Source organism: Tupaia chinensis, unplaced genomic scaffold, assembly GCF_000334495.1.
Source record: "Tupaia chinensis unplaced genomic scaffold, TupChi_1.0 Scaffold149851_1, whole genome shotgun sequence".
Lineage (NCBI taxonomy): Eukaryota > Metazoa > Chordata > Mammalia > Scandentia > Tupaiidae > Tupaia > Tupaia belangeri.
The window spans coordinates 307200-327665 of NW_006209696.1; the positions used below are offsets into that span (position 1 = coordinate 307200).

A 20466-nucleotide genomic window follows, 5' to 3' on the forward strand; every position below is an offset into this window, starting at 1 on the left:
AAAGGTTAACGATAGTGATATTTTATGACGTCTTTTTTTTTTTTTTTGAGAGGTTTTCGCTATAGTGTGTGTGCGCTCGCCAGACAAGAGAGACATAGAGACAGAAAGCGAGAAATCACCCCCCCAGGGGGTGATTTTTGCAATCCCTTCTCCTCCATTCTCCTCTCGGGATCTCAGGCACGCATGCACATGTGCCCGGCGTGAGTTTTAAGCCACCAGGTCTGGGATGTGAACCCCAGTCGACTACGTGGGAATCCAGCGACATAGCCATTACGCTAACTGCTGGTTCCCATGATGTCTTATTTCTGTGAAAAAATTAAGGCTTTTTAAAGACTTATTATGTAACTAATTTCAGCCTTCATTTTTTAGCTTCTAGTTTTAGCTTTTTTTTTTTTTCCCCCTCCCTCAAATGGGGGTCGGGGGTTCTCAATAAAGTGGCAGTTTTTAAAATTATTCAGACTTGACAGTGAGAGAGAGGTTCAGGTGGTTGGTGAGGAGACAGGAGCAGGCAGCATCTATCTCCAACCACCAGGTGACACCACTGGTCCAGGATATGCAGCTGGGGGTGTTGCAGTGGTGAGGAGCACCTGGCAGTGGGCAGCTGTTGGTTGTTCTCCGGTCTAGTGTTTGTAACTGAGTACATTAATTAGACTCGGGACCTGCCGCTGATTGCGGCCAAGTGCAAGATTTTTCACGTTGCAGTATCTGTAACCACAGGTTAAACCTATGAGTAAGGACTGCTGAAACAGTTGAATGGTTTAATTTGGGGATAATTACGCCTCCTAATAAACAAATCATGAATTCTAAGACTTAGTGCTTATGTGCAAGAAAAACATGTTTTCCTTTAGATGAATGTGTAATCTGAGCGGTGTCTGAGACTGAGTCATATCTTGGAAGAAGTGGCGTTGGGTTAAGACTGTCTCACATCCTGGAGGAAGTAGCCTTGATTTGAGAAGAGTTCTCACGAAAGCCTAGTGATCATGCAGAGAGTGTGTGTGTGATCCACGAACAGCCAACCCTGGCACTCCTTGTACACCAGACCATGTATGTTTTGTTCTTTTGATAGGTTCGTACTTCCTCACTGCGTTGTCTTGAAGACTGAACGATGCCAAAGAAAGCAAAGCCCGCAGAACATGGGGAGGAAGAGGAACCACTTCCTTGTAAGCAGGTGAAGGTGGAGGCAGCTGGTGGGCCTTCCACTTTAAACTTTGACAGTCCCAGTGGTCTCTTTCAAAGTTTAATCTCACCCATCAAGACAGAGACGTTTTTCCAGGAATTTTGGGAACAGAAGCCTCTTCTCATTCAGAGAGACGACCCTGCCCTAGCTGCATATTACCAGTCCCTGTTTAGGCTAACAGACCTGAAGAGTCTCTGCAGCCGGGGTATGTACTATGGAAGAGACGTGAATGTCTGCCGGTGCATCAATGGGAAGAAGAAGGTTTTAAATAAAGATGGCAAAGCACACTTTCTTCAGCTGAGAAAAGATTTTGATCAGAAAAGGGCAACAATTCAGTTTCACCAACCTCAGAGATTTAAGGTAACAGGTTCCCTATTGTGGACTCCTCATACATGTTAAAGAGCTAACATTAGGCCACAGATCAGCTGGGGGATGACTCTGTGGTGTGATAATGATAGGCATACTGCTAGTTTGAAAAGGAATAGCACTTGTTTGGTCTTTATGTGCTTAATTAAACACTTGAGAGTCTATGTTATCATTTGGCTAAACTGAAAATCTCCAACAACTTAAGGCTGACATGGTTGGCTGTCATTGAACTGCAAAAACTAAATTATTGGGTTGTTGGAAAGTCATTACATATTTTTCTGTTTTTCTATGCAAACATGCATCAAGACTGTTCTGACAGTCCAATATATTGCAAGTTTATAAAGTTATAGAAGTGGCAGTATACTTCCAGGAGCATGTTCTGTAGGCTGGTGTACTTTTTTGTACAGGGTAAATATTCTTTCTTTTATTTATTTTTAGATTTTTGCTATAGAGTGTGTGCAATTGCCAGAGAAGGAGAGACAGAGAGAGGGAAAGTGAGAAATCATTCCCCAAGGGGATGGTAGTGCCACAATCTTTTCTCCATTCTTTTCTTGGGATTTTTGGGACACATGCCTAAGTGTCCAGCATGATTTTTAAGTCACTGGATCCTGGGTTTAAACCACTGTCAGCCATGTGGGAGTTCCAGTGCCTTAACCACCATGCCACCCACTGGTCCCCTGGTAGATATTTCTATTTGATTTGACCCATCACTATAATTTAAGGCTTTTTGGTTTTGTTTTTGAAATTACCTTCCTTTACTGCCTATATTAAGTGGTGGTTTCAGAGCTTTGACTGGAGCAGATATTAGATACATGTTCAAAAAAGAGCCAGGGGCCACCCACTGGCATGTTGGTTAAGGTGGCTGTAACCACACGGCCAACTGTGCAGTTCGTATCCTAGACCCAGCAGCTTGAAAAACATGCCAAGTGTGTGTGTGCCTGCCCCAAATCCCTGCAGAATGAAGAAATGGAGGAGAAGGGATTGTGGTGTAACCTTCCCCATGAGTGGCATGTGCTTTCTCTCTCTTCCTCTCTCTCTCTGTTGAGTGCACACTCCCTCTGGCAAATTAAAAAAGTAAGTAAATAAAATTTAAAAAAAGGTGACTTCCTTAGTAATGACCAAGGATGACACTGAGGAGTGCTTTTGGAAGTGCTCCTGGGAAGTGGTCGTAGGTGGAGAATAGCTTTGATTTGTGAGTGCAGAGGACTGGCTAATTTTAAAATTTTCTTCCACATCAGTGGTATTTGGGAAATAATTTGCCTCCTCTATGCTCAGTTTCTGTACCTAATAACATACTGACTTAGCATGAGCTAATCTGTTCTCATAGAGGTTTGAGATCTTCACATGATAGATGGTCCAGAGTAATTAAGGACCTGTTCGACATTTCACATAAAGTTTTATCCTCATTCTCCCTTCTGTGAACCATGATGAATCAAAAATTGGCCACATGGGAATAGAAAGAGGTTTGTGAGGCTCTTTCCTGAGGGGAAAGGATTCTGCCTATGTTAGTGGCTCCTAGGGCTCTGTCATCAGCCACCAATAATGTTTCCATGATTTAATTTGAGAGTTGTCTTGTCAGATCCCATTAGGCCACATCTGGTGAACATCGTTCCCTTTGTGTAAAGAGTACTGACCTTATTCATACTCTGGATGAGGTATAAGTACTCAGATTTCTCAGGACAGTCTCACTATTCCAGATCAAGCAATGATAAGTTAAAATGCCTCTGGAATGCCAGTCATTTGACCCTGCTGTCCAAAAAGAATTTAAAAATCATTTGTCAGTCCAAGTCATGCTCAATTCAGGAAATAGGGACATGATGGATGCAGTGCTTCTGAGTTTGTTCTTGACTCTTTTCCTGACTAGAAAGTAGCACTTCCAGTAGGGTTATCAGAAACCTAAGCACTGTGAGCATGAATAAATACAGTGAAGTTGATTACCTGTAATTTGGACATGGAGCAGTGGGAAGTATAATTTATCATATGTGTGGTATCCTCTATGGCTGTGATTTCTGTCAGCCCTGGATCGTGACCAGGCACGTACCTGATATATGAACCCAGAGCCTGCCCCTGTGGGACAGCCTGTCAGCGTTGCACGTGTTCCACTGTCTGGTGCCTGTGGCTGTCATTTCTGTAGAACCATCTGCCCCATGGCCTTTCTCACTTCCTCTGTAAGCCCTGCATATTCTTCCTCCTGGACCTGAGTGCCATGAACATATTTTCTTTGCCCTGTGGACTTTGGTCTTTGGGTAGGTTTATTCAAATGGGAAGGATGAGCTTTTTCAGCCTAATTTCAGCCGTCAGGCTAGACCGGGAAGCACTCTGGTTTGTTTTTTGTTTTGTTTCACGTTTTTATTGTTCATACTTAGAAGCTCTATAAGCTATAGGAGCTCACCTTTTCCCCATAGAAGCTGGATTCTAAATACTGGGTTATGAGTGTGTCGTGCGTGCATGTGTGTATGTTTGAATGGATATACTAATGTCAGGAGAGTAAAGGTCTAGAGGCACTTCATCATTGTTCGCTTGAGAGACTTACAGTGGACAGGTAGCACTTTGTTTATTGGATCTCAGACTGTGCACTGCTTGTTAATCTAGATAGTGTGGAAATAAGAGATACCCATAAAGCCATAAGAATTTGTTTCCTACTTGCTTTGGGTAATCCATGTATCAAAAGTCTGGGTGAGAAGAATTAATCACAATTGTTTGGATTTTCCATAACATGCAGCAGTTTACCAGATACTTTCACATGCTGACTTGTAAACCTTCCACAGATATTTGGAATAGTCGAGGCAGCCATCATGGTCTCTCCATTTTATATGTGAAAATGCGTTCACACGTGATATTTTCTTAACTCTTCTGAGCTGATAAGGGTTTTTGAGTCCACATTTAGGGCATTTTCTTACTATACGTTGAAAGACAGTAATTGAAATGTAGTAGGGCTTTTTTATGTGTTTGTATTTTTCTGCTTTTAGGCATACACATGGGCTTCTAGTTACTCAGATTTGATTCTGTGGGTAAGTCAGTAGAATGAAGATACTGTATTTATCCAAGAAAGACTTCCCCTTCCTTTTTTCATTGTTCTGGATAGGTCAGTGAAAAGAAGAGATTGTGTACAGCCAGGAGAGAGATTTCCACCATCCTTCTTTCATTGTTCAAGTTTCTCAGTGTCTTCAGACATAGTTGGGATTCATGTTATAAAGGAGAGAATTTCAGGAACCTTGTTTGTGTTTGAGCCAGTGCTGTTGAAGCACTAAATTTAAATAGAATGGAGGTAAGTTGTTCTGTGTTGCTTCCTACAGTCTTAGGGTGTAGGGAGTGATAAAGTCTTCATTCTAGAAATAAACAAAAGTCACCTAGTTTAACTATAACTTGGACCAAGGTGATTTCACTCAAAATCTTTTTCTAGTAGGCCACAGTTGTCAGATTCAGAAGCTAAAGGACCAAGAGAAATGTCAAATTGTGGAATTGATAACATTTTCTGTAGCACTTAAGAAGCGGAGAGGGGGCTGGTTCCATAGCCTAGCAATTAAGGGGACCACCATCCTACATGGATGACCGCAGTCTGAATTCTACTCTCAGTGCATCATTGTTGAAAAGACTTTGCTTTTCTCTATTGGCTTGTGTTTGGGGGTTTATTTCTGAATTCTCTGTTCTATTTCATTGATCTATGTGTTTTTGTGCTGTTTTTGATTATTATGCTGTTTTTTGATTATTACAGCTTTGTAATATATTTTGAGGTCAGACTGTGGGATGCTTCTAACTTTATTCTTTTTGCACAGACTTGCCCTGGCAATATAGGATCTTTGATTCCAGACACATTTTATGATTGTTTTTTCTATCTCTGTGAAGAACATCATAGGTAATTTGAGGGGAATTGCATTGAATTTGTAAATTAATTTGGGTAGTATTGATATTTTAATCTTATTAATTCTTCTAATCCAAGAACAAGAGATGTCTTTCTTTTTCTGTATCTTTTTCAGTTTCTTTTGAGATTTTCATAGTTTTCATTGTAGAGATATTTTACTTCTTTGGCTAGATTTATTCCTACTTATTTGTGTGTGTGTGTGTGTGTGTCTGTTGTAAATTGGATTGCTTTCTTTATTTCTGCCTCAGTCTCTTTGTTGTTGGTATGTAAAAAGTCATAGATATTTGAATATTGATTTTGTATCCTGTAACTATATTGAATTCGTTAATCATTTTTAGGAGTTTTTTCATTGATTTTCTTTTAGGATTGTCTATGTATATAGTAATGTTATCTACAAATAGGGACAATTTAACTTCTTCCTTTTCTATTTAAATTCTTTTTATCTCACTCTCTCGTCTGATTGCATTGGCTAGGACTTCCAATGCTGTGTTGAAAAGGAGTGGAGAAGGTGGACAACCTTGTCTTGTTTCAGTTTTTAGTGAAAAAGTTTTCACTTTTTCCCATTCAATATCTTGTTTGCTATGAATTTGTCATGTATGGCTATTTGGTTTTTATTGTATTAAGAAATGTACCTTCTATACCTGTTTTGTTGAGAGCCTTAATCATGAAGGAATGTTGAATTTTGTCAAATGTTTTTTCTGCATCAATTGATAGGTTTTGTTTTTGTTTTTTAAAGGATGAGCTTTGGAGGATTCAAGAGAAGCTGGAATGTTTCTTTGGCTCTTTGGTTGGCTCAAATGTGTACATAACCCCCGCAGGATCTCAGGGTCTACCACCCCATTATGATGATGTTGAGGTAAGAGGAGAAGAAAATTGCCCACCTTTAAGAAGAAGGAGTTGCTGAGAGCCCAAGTTAGTACACTTGTCAGGGTTAAGTTTACTCTTCTCTATGGCCTTGGGTCAGGTCTGCATCCACCGTTTCTGTACACACTCTAGAGAGCATGACCTCATCCCATTGCTGGGCCAGAATCCCATTTCCTGCTCCTTCTCAAAGGGAGAGATTGTTTCCAACCTTATTAGTAGAAAGAGTCACAGATACCTTTGAAATAGGTATTTATTGAGTTTATCTATAGAAAAATGGTACTGGTTTTTTCTTTAACTTTTCAAAGTATGGTCTTTAATAAGATGAGGTCACAAATAATCCTTACATCTGCTTTTATTTGTTCTCTTTCAGTAGCTGCCAAAAAAAAATTTCTTTTTTCCATTTATGAAAATCTTGAAGGCAGCTTGAATGATGTTCATGGTTTCACTTAAGCACTGGCACCTCGACAAGTGTTGATTTCACTCTCTTGTGGCTTCCAAAAAATGTTAACTCTTTGGCTTAGGTATTTCATAGTTTTATTTTTGCACTCATACAAGGTGTGAACACAGAGTCATTAATAAAAAGTCCTCTTTTCCTCATTGAGAGAAATTTGATATCACTACATTTTCCAAAAGTGTTATATTTTAACATATTTTTAATAAAGCCTTGCAGCAGCTGGCTGATTAAAGAATAAAAATCTTAGTTTTTTTTAATCTGCCAAGGCTTTTTCAATATCCAGGATTTTTGACATTCAGTAATATCTGAAGCTTGGCTTTTCCATTAGAGCGTATGGGCTTTCAGCGTTCTGTTATCAGATTTAAAAGAATGAGATAGTGGAGTATAAAAAACTTGGTGAGGCTGGAAAAAGCGAAAAGAATAAATATCCAGCATCAGGATTCCTGATTACCTGTTTTTAAAATTGAAAACCAGTACAGGCGACTTTTATTTAAGAAGTATGAATGAACTACACTTCTGATCTTTCATTTTATTTTTTATTTATTACATGTAATTCATCTAAGCCTTTACAGGGCTGATATTCTCGAAGTACTTTGCTGTATGAGTTGTCAGGAAACTCTCTGACACTCCCAGGTCTCTCGGCTCTCCGTAGGTTTTCATTCTGCAGCTGGAGGGAGAGAAACACTGGCGCCTCTACCACCCGACTGTGCCCCTGGCCCGGGAGTATAGCGTGGAGGCAGAGGACAGGATCGGCAGGCCCGCACACGAGTTCACACTTAAGGTACGGGATGGCCATTGTGGGTGGACACGTCCCTGGGCTGATTTTCTCTGTTGCTGTGATAAGTTCAGGTTTGAGGTTTCGAGTTTGTGTAATAGTTTCCATGGAATGTATCCACAGGTCTCAGGCAGAGTGGCTCATTGCAGCCAGAGTGCACATGCGGCGTTGGAAGGAGTCTTGGTGGTTTGTAGTTGGAGAAGTGAGCTGAGGAAGTATTAAGTTCATTTCCCAAATAACCTGTCTCCATGTGTGATCCACATTCAACAGCAATAAATTAAATAAGTGAACTGCTGGTTTCTTCAGAGGAAAAGTGGAAGGTTTGGCCTTGAGCCGCTTCTCCACATCTAAGGCTGTGGTCAGCGTGGGCTCTAAGTTGTGTAGGCAGAGCACAGCCAGGATCTCTTAGTATTTTTTGTTACTAAACATCCATTGTGGCTCATTTCCCTCCTGATAATGCAGCAGCCCATCTCTGTATCACCCCCCTTTCTCCTTGCATGTAGTTGCTAGAAAAATAGTAATTAGGGAAACTCTTAAGGATTCCTAAAGGGGGTGGGGGGGAACCAGTTGGCTTGGTTATGCGCTGGTTCCTTGGCATCTTACTGCTGAGAAGCTCTGTCTTTGAGTTCATAGCCTGGATGGGACATCATCAGTCCCTATCAGGAGAGAGGGACAAGGATAGCTCCATGAATTAGATTTCTTACCCTCTCTTTAAAAACATAAGTTTAATCTCCTTTAGAGGCAGTAAGATAATAACTATATCAGACCATTCCATAGATTCTACTAACCTGATATATTTGCATATTTGTATTTCTTAAACTTGAAATAATAGTCTTAGCTCTTAATGCCTTGTATGTTTCCCAATTTTAAAATCTGCCTATGTGCCAATAACTAGGGGAGTGGGAGGGACGCTCTTTCATTTTAGCATGGGTGCCTATACCATACGGGACTTAAATAAATAAATAATTGGTGATTTTCTGGTTAATGTTTATGCTCTTGGCGATCACCAAACTATGACCCATAAGCCAAACATCTGACCTGCTGCCTATTTCTGTAAGGTTTACTGAAGCACAGCCATATCCATTCTTTAAGGTCTTGTCTGTGATTGGCTTACACTGGCAGAATTGACTAGTTTCCATGGAGACTGCATACCCCACAAATGAAAAATATTTACTGTCTTTACATTTGGCCCTTTGAAGAAAGTTTGCTGACCTCTGCTGTAGGGGAGGCATGCTTTTACAGGTTGAGTACTCCCTATTAATTTAGAGATGCTTGGGACCAGAAGTGTTTCTGATTTTGGATTTTTTTGGTATATTGGAATAGCTGCATATAATTAATAAGAGATCCTGGAGATGGCACCCAAATCTAAAAACAACTCATTTATGTATCACACAAGCCTTATACTCATAGCCTGAAGGTAATTTTTACTTTTTTAAATTTGTTTTGTTTTTCTAAGATTTTTGCACTCACTGGAAAGAGACAGAGAGGGAAAGTAAGAAATCGTGTCTCCCCCATCCCCACCAGGGATGACCACATCTTTTTCCTCCACTTCTCTCCGAATTTTGAGCACGCACACCCAATGCGTTTTCTTTTCTTTCTTTCTTTCTTTCTTTCTTTTTTTTTTTTTTTTTAAAGAGTGATTTTTTTTTTTTGCTATAGGGCATGAACTCTCACTGGAGAAAGCAAGGAATCAACCCCCAGGGGGGATGGCCACGCCAAAATCCTTTCTTTGTTCTCCTCTCAGGTCTTGGGCATGCACGCACACACATCTGGCATGAGTTTTTAGCTGCCAGGCCCAGGACTTTAACAGTGTTTGACTACATGGGAGTTCAGCAATGCAACCAGTATGCCACCTCTGGTCCCCACCCGATGTGTTTTCAAGCTGTTGGGTTCTAGACTTCAACTGCAGAGTTGGCCATGTGGGATCCAGCCATGTGCTAGCCCCACCTGTACTTCTCACTAATGCCCCATCCCTTTTTGTTTGTTTAGCCAGGTGACTTGTTGTACTTTCCTAGAGGGACCATTCACCAAGCAGACACTCCTCCGGGGCTGGCCCACTCTACCCATGTGACCATCAGCACCTACCAGAACAGGTAAGCACTCTGCCTCTTAGCCTAACATCCTGGGGTAGCTCCAAGTTCTGGCCCATGGCAGCCATGTGCAGCAGAACATGAGGGAGTTGGCCACTGTCTCTCATCCAAATTCCTAGGACTTCCATCTTTCTTTGATTGTGATTGGCCCATCAGGACTTCCTGTGGGCAGTATCATGCATCTCTTTTTGTTGTTTATTTATTTATCTCCTGCATGTGTGAGACAGAGTGGGAGAGATAAACATCTTTAACAGGGTGTTCATGCTGTGATCCACCCCCAGCCTTAGCCACGCTGGGTCACAGGCACTTGTGTCTACACCCAGCATGCACAGAGAGGCTTCAGGATGTGAACTGTGGACCTTCCCAAGTGGGTCCAGCTTCACAGATCATTGCATTACCATTGTACCACCCACTGGTCCCCTCAGTCTGACACTGAAACACTGGGAATGGGCACTCATAAAGGGTCCCATAGTTTGGAAAGAAACAAACTGTACTTGTTGGTATGTTAGTGATCTGGAGTGGGTGAGCACATTGTCTCTCTTCTGAAAAAACATTGTGGTAAACGATAAAAGGTAAATTATGCTTTTGGGGAGGCACATTTAAGAGTATCATTAGTTGGCATTAATTACATTCACAGTAGTGTGCAAACATTTGCACTATCTGTTTCTAAAATATTTTCAGTATCCCCAACAGAAACTGGGACCACTGAATCTTCTTGGTTTCTCTTAAGGGTTTCACTTTTTACAGGGCATGAAATTAAAGTAGGAAAGGCAGTCTGGATCAGTGGGCACTAAAAGCGCATGACTGTCAGTAGTCACGTTGTGTTTCAGCAAGTACCTAGTCAGGTGATGAACTGGGTGGCAGTGCTATCTGAGTTATTTCCAGAAAGGAGCAACCTTGCTGGTTCAGGTCACATGAAAACACCAGTCACTCCTGTATTCAGAAAGCATGCGATAGATACTGTGCTAGTAGCTGGGATGTAAGCACTGCATTAAGGGGCTCTAGAGAGCTCACATTCTGTAAGCAATAGTAAGAGAACAGAGAGAGAAATTGTTACCAAACAGTGATGAATTCCATTGTAGTTTCACAGAGGAGACTCTCAAAGCATAGAGGAATGCTCTTAGCTAAACTGGGGCTCAGGGAAGCCTTCAAAAATGACTTGACACCAAAGCGAGTGAGTCATAAACGATGAGTAAGTGGGGGTAGGTCACAAGGTCAGCAGCAAAGGACATAGCAGGCCCAAATGACAGCAAGTCCTCCCTCACCTTCAAAGCCGTAACTTGCAAAACAAGTGGTAAGCCATTCTGTCTCCTCTGACTTTTCACTGTAAAATTCACCCCTGTGTTTAAGAGACTTACTAGAGGAACTAGCTGGAGGCTGGCCTGAGGTTGGTATTATCTGCCCACAAGTCAAAGGCCATGTTGAAAAATGGCCTTATCACTGTGGCTGGTTACGTTCCTTGCATAGCGGGGAACAGAAAATCACAGAGGCCAGCTCAGAAAGAACAGAGGCACTTGAGGGAGTGAGTCATAGGCCACAGAACTGCATCCAGAATGAACTTGAGGATCTAGGGTAGCTCTGGACCTCGGCAGCCACACAGTTTGGCCTACTGATCATCTATGCATCTTCTGGTCTTCCATCGTGAATGTTACTTGGCTTCTCTTCCCCTCCCTCTCTTTCCCCAATGATTTTCTTGGTGTCGTCATCATTTCTCTTACCTACACCAACTGGCTTTGTAGTAGCCAGGTTTTTTTGTTTTTAGGAGAGATTTTTGCTATCCAGCATGTGCACTCGCTGGAGAGACAGAGAGAGACAAGGAGACAGAAAGCAAGAAACACCCCCTGGAGATATGATCGCACCAGAATCCCTTCTCCTCCATTCTCTTCATGGGATTTTGGGCATGCACACATATGCACCCAGCATGAGTTTTAAGCCGCTGGTTCTAGGACTCGAACCTCAGTCAACGACGTGGGAGTCCAGTGACATAGCCATTATGCCATCTGCTGGTCCTCTAGGAGTCAGTCTTTACTCCTTCCTTCTCATTCCTCAGCTTCTGTTTTTCTATAATGTTGGCTCATCCCAAGCCATCATCAATTACTGTAACCTCCCTCAATCTCATTGTACCTGTTAGGTTTTGTTTCTGTGATTAAGTACCTGACTCACTCTGTTTCCCAATCCCAAGGGTAAGATCTTGGCTGCCTCTGGCTCCCACCCAACCCTTCTCTGGTTAGCAGGGCTGGGATAGCTCGAAGTTATGAAGGTTGCGTGCCTAGGACCAAGGGTTGCCCCATGACTGAGGTGTCGAGGCTGGCCTCTGACCATTGTCTTGGTCAGTGCTGCTGAAACTAGAATGGTGAAAATGTAACTCAAGGATTATTGCTACCCAGAACTATTTCCATGCTTTCAACCTGGTGCTCCTTCAGGGACTGTGATAGGAAGATTTGGGTCCCCATAACACCTCTTGAGGTAGTATTGTGGGAACATGTGGGGTCTGCTGAGTGGGGAGTTCAGCAAGTTGCCTTGACTGTTTTACTAAAGTGACCCCCTCAAAGGGGTGTCATTCCTAAATTCTGGAAAGTCCCAAGATCTGCTGAGACTCTGAGCTCAGAGCACACTGTGAAACTGCTACTCAGTTCCTCCACAAGCTGCTGCAGCGTGACTCCCTCCTCTACCCCAAAGGTATGTGCCACTGAGAGTGCTGCATGTGTGCTCCAGGCTGAAGTTCAGTACAAGCTGGAGGTCGGATAGAACATCGAGTCACCGAACAGTGAGGCCACTAGGTAGCGGATGTCTTAAGGAGAGTGTCTCTCACGTGGCTTTTGTCCTTTGCCACTTTTCTGGGAGGGAAGCATAAAAGTGTTCATTTTGCTTACTGAGTGAGAAGCAAAAAGTCATACTGTGAATTTCCATTTGGCACATAGCCAGCAGTTTGAGATCTGTTGGTGACAGGGAAAATTTTAAATAGCTAAGAAATATTTAAAGAGTACAACCCCATAGAGTTTGCTTCTTTCACTGGCACTTAGGAATGAGCTAACTCTGAATACCCCAAACAAAGCAAAGGTAATTGACCATAGATGCTTCTGCTTCGGTGTTATTGTGGGACAGCGGCTCTATTCTCTGCCCGGTAGCACCATGGTCGGAAATCATTGGTTTTGAAATTGTTGATGTTGGTGGATCTTTTACTGAACATTTACAAGTGACACAGGAAAATGTAACAGTTGTACGAATATTCACATAGTCCAGAGACCTTCCTGTTACTCCAAATATGTCTTTTGGATTTATCGCACATAAAATGTTTGTCTAGGTTCCAGAATGATTGTTAAAATTTCCTACAAAGCTCTCTTTACTTAAACATTTGGTCCCTCAAACTTTCTATTTTATGGCCCTATGTAACTGACTTTCGGATATCCTTAAGAGAAACCATGAATAAAGTGTAGCTTCCCACTCTCCAAGTGAGTGTCTGGGAGTGGGAAGGGAAGCAGGAGTGGTTGAAGAAATTTCATCTTAGGTTTTTATGCTGACCAATGTCAAAGTAGTTGAACTCAAAATGCATGGCAGTGAGAACCCAACTTGTAGCTTTTGGCATTACTAGTAAATACTAAGTATTTTGAATCTGTTCACTTTCTTTCTTGCTGCATGGTCTAGTTCGTGGGGAGATATCCTGTTGGACACCATTTCAGGGCTTGTGTTTGATACAGCAAAGGAAGATGTGGCGCTACGGGCAGGCATTCCCCGGCAGCTGCTCCTGGTAAGGACTAAAGGCAGGGGAGAATGAAGGGGGGAGGTATCCGCAGCTGGGCCAGCCAAAGCCTTGCCTCCTCAAGATCCCAGGGCTCTTCCTCCCTGATAAGCCAGGCTTGTCTTCAGTGCTGCCCTCCCAAGCTGTGTGGTTTATAGACTGATGTGTGCCGTGTGGCCATCCAGAGCACTGCAGGTGTTGTTCAGAGGGTTCTGGCTCACATGGCAGTAGCAGGCACTCTGGGTATGTTGGCTGAGTGAATAAATGAATGATATGCCCAGGAGGACTAGAGATTTAGCACGTTAGATTACTAGCTAGGATAGACCCACTAGAGAGGCTGGCCTAGGTGTTATTTCCTGGCTTTTTCTTTTTTTTTTTTAAACTTGGAAATAAGACAGTTTGCTGAGCTGAGCAAAGGCTGCTTTCACCGTCTGAAGCTGTCACCTTAGGACAGTGATTTGTTTTCTCCAAGGTGGAGCCAAACCACACTGTATTTCCAAGGATTCTTCTTTCCACACAAAATCCTGAAATTGATTTTTTTTTTTTTTTTTTTTTTGCAAATAATGGGTAGCGCAAGATGAACAATGGTTACAAAAAACTAATGGGATATTGTTCTTAAGGGCTAGGACTGACATGGACTTCTGGCTATGCTGTGGTTCATGGTTATACTCAGTACTGTGGAGACTACGTTCTGCTGGGTCTGGGCCAGAACTCACATTTGTGTTTCTAGCAGGTGGAAACCATACCTTTTGCAACAAGAAAACTAAGTGGCTTTCTGAGGACACTTGCAGACCGGCTGGAGGGTACCAAAGAACTGTTGTCATCCGACATGAAGAAGGACTTTATTATGCACAGACTGCCACCTTACTGTGTGGGAGATGGAACAGAGCTATCAACGCCAGGTAGAGCTGGCTATCTCCTCCTAGGTGGCTCGGGACTTATATGGGATGTCTGAGGCTTTCCTGGGTAGCATTCTCCTTGAGCAGATGGACATTATAAAACATGTGGTTGAACAGGGATGTAGATCTGTCTCATGTGTGTGGTTGAACTAGACATACTGCAATCAGCCTTTGGCATCCTGAATCTTAGAAGTTATTTATTGGGACCAGCAGTTGGTGTAATGGCTATGACGCTGGACTCCCATGTAGTAGACTGTGATTTGAGTCTTGAGCCCGGTGGCTTAAACTCACGCCAGGCACGTGTGTGTGCTTGCCCAAGATCCCAAGAGGAGAATGGAGGAGAAGGGATTATGGCGTGGCCATCCCCTCTGAGAGGTGATTTCTCACTTTGTCTCTCTGTCTCTGTCTTTCTGGCAAGTGCATGTACCCTATAGCAAAAACCTCTCAAAAAAAAAAAAAAAAAAGTTGTTTATTTGAGATATTTTTACATAGGGCGTGCACTTGCCAGAAAGATGGAAAGTGAGAGATCACCCCCCCAGGGGGATAGCCATGCTGCAATCCCTCCTCCATTCTACTCTCAGGATCCTAGGCATGCATGGACATGTGCCCAATGTGAGTTTCAAGCTGACTGGTCTGGGACTCAAACTGCAGTCTACTACCTGGGAGTCCAGCAGCGTAACCATTTTGCCATCTGCTGGTTCTCCTTAGAAGTTATTTTAAAAGGATTTGTATCCCAAGGTGATGGAGAATTCAGAGCCTTGTCTTTTGAGGTGAGCACTGTGTGTATGTACTGGTACCCTGGTATTCGTAATATTCAGGAAGTTTAAGAACTTGAACACTGAAATAATCTTATTGGAATTAAGTCAGAGATGAGTAAGTGTTGTCATTAGGAGGTGAAATACAAGAATGCGCAAGTTTACCATCGACCTTCTCCAAGATGCAGATGACTAATTTATAGCAGGTTTAGGCTGCACATGACATTATGCACATCTGGATGGGTGATGTCAACGTCCTGTAGCAAAGACCACCAAGAACACACGCCCGAACTTGGATTTACTGATTTGCCTGAATGGGGAAGATCATGCACTCTTGGGAACTATAGGACATCCCAATAAAAAGGTGCTAGAAAGGATTTATGGGGTTTGGACTTGAGTTTCAGTTTTGGACAGTGTTCAAGGAAGCAAGGCTTTGCTCTGGATTGTCTGCTATCAGGAAATAGAAGGGATTCTATGATTAGGTCTCTTCTAAATCTTGTCTAGGAGGCAGGAGGAATGAATGAGACTAAAGTTATCCAAGTATAAAGTAGCAGCAGTTACTCATAGTAACCAGGACGGGGGATATTTTGTTACTGTGATTTGAAAATTGTTCTTGCATTTGCCTGAGTTCTGACATGAAGATGAAGTCTTCTTTTGTCCTGATCGTCATGGTCATCAGGTGCTCTGGTTTGACGTTGGTGCTCTGAGTTGCGTATTTAACAGGAGAACACTAAGACCCAGCTAGGACTGCAAGCCAGCTCTGAGCTGCTTTCGCTTTCTTAGTGGGGCTGAGTGAAAGGAATGTTATTACTAACTTCTTATGAATGTCTTATTTATCACTATGTGGGAACCACTGAAATAGACAATCCATAGGGCCCCTTCTAATATCGATTCTCTGCATATGTCTATTATGGTCTTTGGAGGATGTTAAGAACTTGGTTTTAATTGCATCAATTCAAAATACCAATGTCTTGGGACCAGCAGTTAGCATAATGGCTATGTCACTGGACTCCCCTGTGGTCGACTGCGGTTCGAGTTCCGGATCCGGTGTCTTAAGCTCATGCTGGGCACATATGCATGTGTTCCCAAGAGGAGAATGGAGGAGAAGGGATTGCGGCGTGGCCATCCCCCCTGGGGGGTGATTTCTCGCTTTCTGTCTCTCTGTCTCTGTCTGGTGAGTGCACACGCCCTATAGCTAAAAACAAATAACCAACCAAAAAAACCCCCAAAAAACAAAACCTCTCCAAAAAAAGAAAATAAAAATACCAATGTCTTATCAGCCTATGTTTTTAACCTTTAGCAGGACAGTTTGTTGAATACTGGCTTATGGCCCCAAGTACTTTCCCTAGCATTTTCCTCATCTTAGCCATTATATTCAATGAAGTTAGGATCCCTTGACTGTTTCTCCACTCTGATGACACTGTAAGGCTAGTCTGTTTTCAGTGGCTGCTTTTTTACTGGGTTCAGTCTAGTTTCAAAGAGTATTTTTTCTGTGAACTTTATCAGGCAGCTTTTCTAGGACACTACACTTGACCTGCATAGAATAATTTGCTAGAGTGACATAAATATTGGGTCATCAGAAGAGTCATGACACATGTTTGCAAAGAAAAACATAGAAACATACATCATGACTTTTCCAGGAGTAATTGGGGGAGTGGTGCAGTTTGAACTGAGAGAGACCTTCCAGGGTCCATGTGTTGAGCAAGAAGCTTTAGAGGATAAAGCGGGAAGTTAAGTGTTCTGTGCAGAAGGTACATGGTCTTGCAGTAGCTACAGTACTTTAATGGTATCATTTATAACTATTTCATGTACTGTTATTTTACATGGTTATTTATCTAATTGTATGTCTGTGTTATACCCTAAGGATGTAAATTATTCTTTGGGATAAGCAAATGCTTGACCTGATGCCCCATGATTGGATTCACCTGCAAATTTTTAATAAATGTGTTTCCTGAACAACTGCATTTACAAGCAAGTCTGAATCTGCCAGTATCATTTTCTCAAGTCTGGCTTTCTCTCTTTGGGGTTTTCTAGGAGGAAAATTACCGAGGCTGGACAGTATAGTGAGACTGCAGTTTAAAGACCACATCGTCCTCACAGTAGGACCAGATCAGGACCATTCTGTGAGTATGCAGAGCAGAGGAGGTTCTCTCTTCTTTCCAAGATATTTCTATCACAGGCCTGAAGTTACCAGACGAACCGTTGGTCCCCGCCCATCTCCTTTGGGAATCCTCCTGTTTTCACAGCTTAATGGCATCATTCGAAGTCAGATAACACTTGCATCTAACTATTCAGTTCTAAATCTGGGGGCTTGTCCTTTCCCCAAGAACCTTCCTGCCTTACCTCTTAGGTGGTGTCTGCCTCCATCCTCCCCTGCCATGTTGCTCCACCTGGGCAGCTGCAGACCCTGTGCATGAGTCTCCCTGCCTTAGTCCCTCTCCAACCACTAAATACTACAAAGATCTGTCTTTATATGTAGCTTCATTGATATTCTTCATGAATTCTTTTCTATAAACCATGGAGAACAAAATACACATTCTGTAACCTTGCCACTAAGCCCAGTGATTCACTGACCATGGAATCTACTGGGAAAGCTGCTCATTTAGTTATTTTAAATTAGCTAGAGGGTGCATGCACTCACCAGAGAGAAAGAGAAAGTACTGCCCTCCCATGAGGAGCGGTCTCCCTGGAGCCCTTTCTCTCAGCATTTTGGGCAAGCGTGCACATGAGCCACTGGGTCCAGAACTCAAATCGAGTAGCTGGTCATGCACCATCAGCTGACCTGGGAAGCTTCTCAAGTTCTGAACTTGGTGGCTTGCTTTCCCACTTTCCCTCTCGCTCTCTCTTTGTATATTTCTCTCTGGTCAAAATAAAATAAATGAATGAATAAATAAAAAGTAAATTATTAAAAAAAATTATAAAGTCCCGAGTCTCACTGGGTGTGTATATGTTTATGTACATAAATATGTACATATACATATACGTACACACATACTTATATACATTTCAAAAGGGTTGTGGAAAAAAAATTAAAATACTCTTGGTACAAAAGGTTTATGCCATTTTTTAATAATGCCTCTTCCATGAATTTTTTGAAGACCCCTGTAAAACTTTAGAAGCACCCTCTCAACATTTCTATTAAGAAAGTCTTAGACTGATAACTAATTTGAGACTGTGTGTCAGGCCATGGTTTTTGACCCTTATCTAAGAGGTAATGGAAATGGCTAACATTTCTGAAAGAGATACTAGTTGCACTGTTGTGTAGGATGGAGAGTGAGGGAAGCAGACACCGTTCGGTAGGCTATGTGACTGAAACAAATTTTCTTATAGATCACACAGCTTATTTTCTCAAGAGCTGGTCATTCCTAGGTGTTCATACATTGTCAGTTTATACTTAGGAATGTCAAAAAATTTTCAGTGCAAAACATGACATTGCTGGTAGGATCAGAAGTAATTGGAGTGTTTCTTTGATAACATAAACAGTTGCTTCCTAATTAAGTTCTCGAAGATGCTTTTCCACGTAGCACTCAAGTTTTCATTTTTGTAAAAACAAATGACTTAGTGTGCCCATTAACTGCTACACAGAAACAGAAATCTGTGATAACTGCTGAAGTACAATGTATGTGTGTGTGTATATAAATCTTTTTATTAAAAAGATTCTTTATAGTATTCAATAAATTTCACTTTACCACCTGTATTTTTCTGTGATGGCCTACTGGAACTGAGTACCCCCTTTAAGTATCCCCTTAAATACTGAAGCCTTCAATAGTTGTTTTTTTTTTTTTTAAAGGATGAAACTCATGAAAAAATGGTTTACATCTATCATTCCTTAAAGAACAGAAGAGAAACACACATGATGGGAAATGAAGAGGAGACAGAGGTTGGTTCCAAATGAAAACAAATGCCTTCCCTGTGGTTTGGTGGTGGGGGCTGGAAGAAGACATTAGTTTTGATTTATAGGTGGTGTGCTTTTTATGGGCTGTAGTATGGACTTACCGTTTCATATAGCTGACAAAAGTGCTTGCATGGGCTGATTCAGTCTGACAGTTCTGTGATACACCAGGTTTAAAACATATTAGCCTTATATGAAAGGTAATAATAATAAATGTGAAGCATTTCAAATGATTGATACAACCTACATAAATTAGAATGCCTTTCATGAACTCTGAGCTTTTATATGGGAGTTGGTAATGTCTGTAAGTCATCTAATTACAAATTATGTAAATAACTTTTCTGAAACAAGCTTCATAGATATGAAGGGTATCAAAAAATAATGAAGTGTTTGGGCCAGTCTGTGGTGGTTAGAGTGGCTGGATCCTACATGGCCAATTGCTTGGTTCAAATCCAGACCCGGCAGCTTGAGACACACACTGGCACATGTGTGTGCTCCCAAAGCCCTGAAAGGAGGGAGAGATGGAGGAGAAGGGATTGTGATGTGACCATTCCCCAAGAGGGATGCTTTCTCACTTTCTGTCTCTCTCTCGTGAGCATATGCCCCCTTTGACAAAATTTAAACAAATATGAAAATAATGAGATCGAATTTGGGAAATTTATATTAAAATGCCAACTCAGTGACACAAGTAGTGGTGTTTTTTTTGACTAATTTATCCTTTTCAGTCTCATGGACTTCGCTTTCCTTTATCACATATGAATGCACTGAAGCAAATTTGGAACAGTTCAGCTATTTCTGTCAAGGACCTGAAACTTCCCTCAGATGAGGAAAAGGAAAGCCTGGTATTATCCCTCTGGACAGAATGTTTAATCCAAGTAGTCTAGTGCCACCGCAGAATCAACTCTTCACTTTCAACATGTGCGTACAAGACAGCAGATATTTAAGTGCTAAGTAGCCACTGCAGCTTTGAGTCCACAGGTGGGTAAACGGAGAACAGTTCAGCTTACTCTACAAGCATGTCATCTAACCTGAGACCTCCTGTGACAAGTTGTTAAGCTGTACTAGCAGGGACACACAGAAAAAGGGCAAATCACCAAGGGGCCCAGGAAGTGACAGAACCATACTTCTGACAAATGTATTTATTCCAGTGTGGTAGAAAAGGCACAACTCTAATAAAGTGTATCATTTGGAATTAAATGTTAACCTGGCTTTGTCTTTGTTCTTTGGAAGAAATAACTTCTTTAAAGAGCTTCCTTGGCTCTAGAGAAATTTTAAACACCACAAAGAATTTTTAACTTGTTTTTTTACAGTGAAAATACACATACCATTGTGAATAACATGACTCCCTCCCACCCATCCCTGTTAAAATAAAGTTACCCCTGCAACATAAGTTTCATTAAATAATACTGTCTCACCAATGAGAGGCACTCAACTTCTACAGACGTGGGGAGTTGTACAGAGCTGCGTAAGAGACAAGAGCCTGAGACTGAAGGAAGAAACGCCCAATATTTACATGGAAAGACCAAGTCTATAAAAAAATACTCAAAATAGTGGGTGTCAGTTTAAACCAGTCACTGTTACTTTACAGTCTAA

At 41.8% G+C, this 20466-nt stretch overlaps 1 protein-coding gene across 3 annotated transcripts in view; it reads left to right on the forward strand.

Annotated features, from left to right (window-relative positions):
* The window catches only part of RIOX2 (ribosomal oxygenase 2), a 24259-nt gene extending 4183 nt beyond the window's left edge, over positions 1-20076 (forward strand). For 2 of the 3 annotated variants that reach the window (XM_006171558.3, XM_006171557.3), the window contains exons 2-10: positions 1067-1537; positions 6142-6261; positions 7376-7504; positions 9488-9591; positions 13234-13336; positions 14058-14229; positions 17016-17104; positions 18772-18861; positions 19599-20076. In XM_006171558.3, the coding sequence (XP_006171620.1) occupies positions 1106-1537; positions 6142-6261; positions 7376-7504; positions 9488-9591; positions 13234-13336; positions 14058-14229; positions 17016-17104; positions 18772-18861; positions 19599-19757 (1398 nt within the window). In that variant the 5' untranslated portion in view covers positions 1067-1105 and the 3' untranslated portion in view covers positions 19758-20076. The remainder of the gene's footprint in view (positions 1-1066; positions 1538-6141; positions 6262-7375; positions 7505-9487; positions 9592-13233; positions 13337-14057; positions 14230-17015; positions 17105-18771; positions 18862-19598) is intronic. The other variant, XM_014585399.2, reaches the window with a different exon arrangement.
* Positions 20077-20466: the final 390 nt, after the last annotated feature.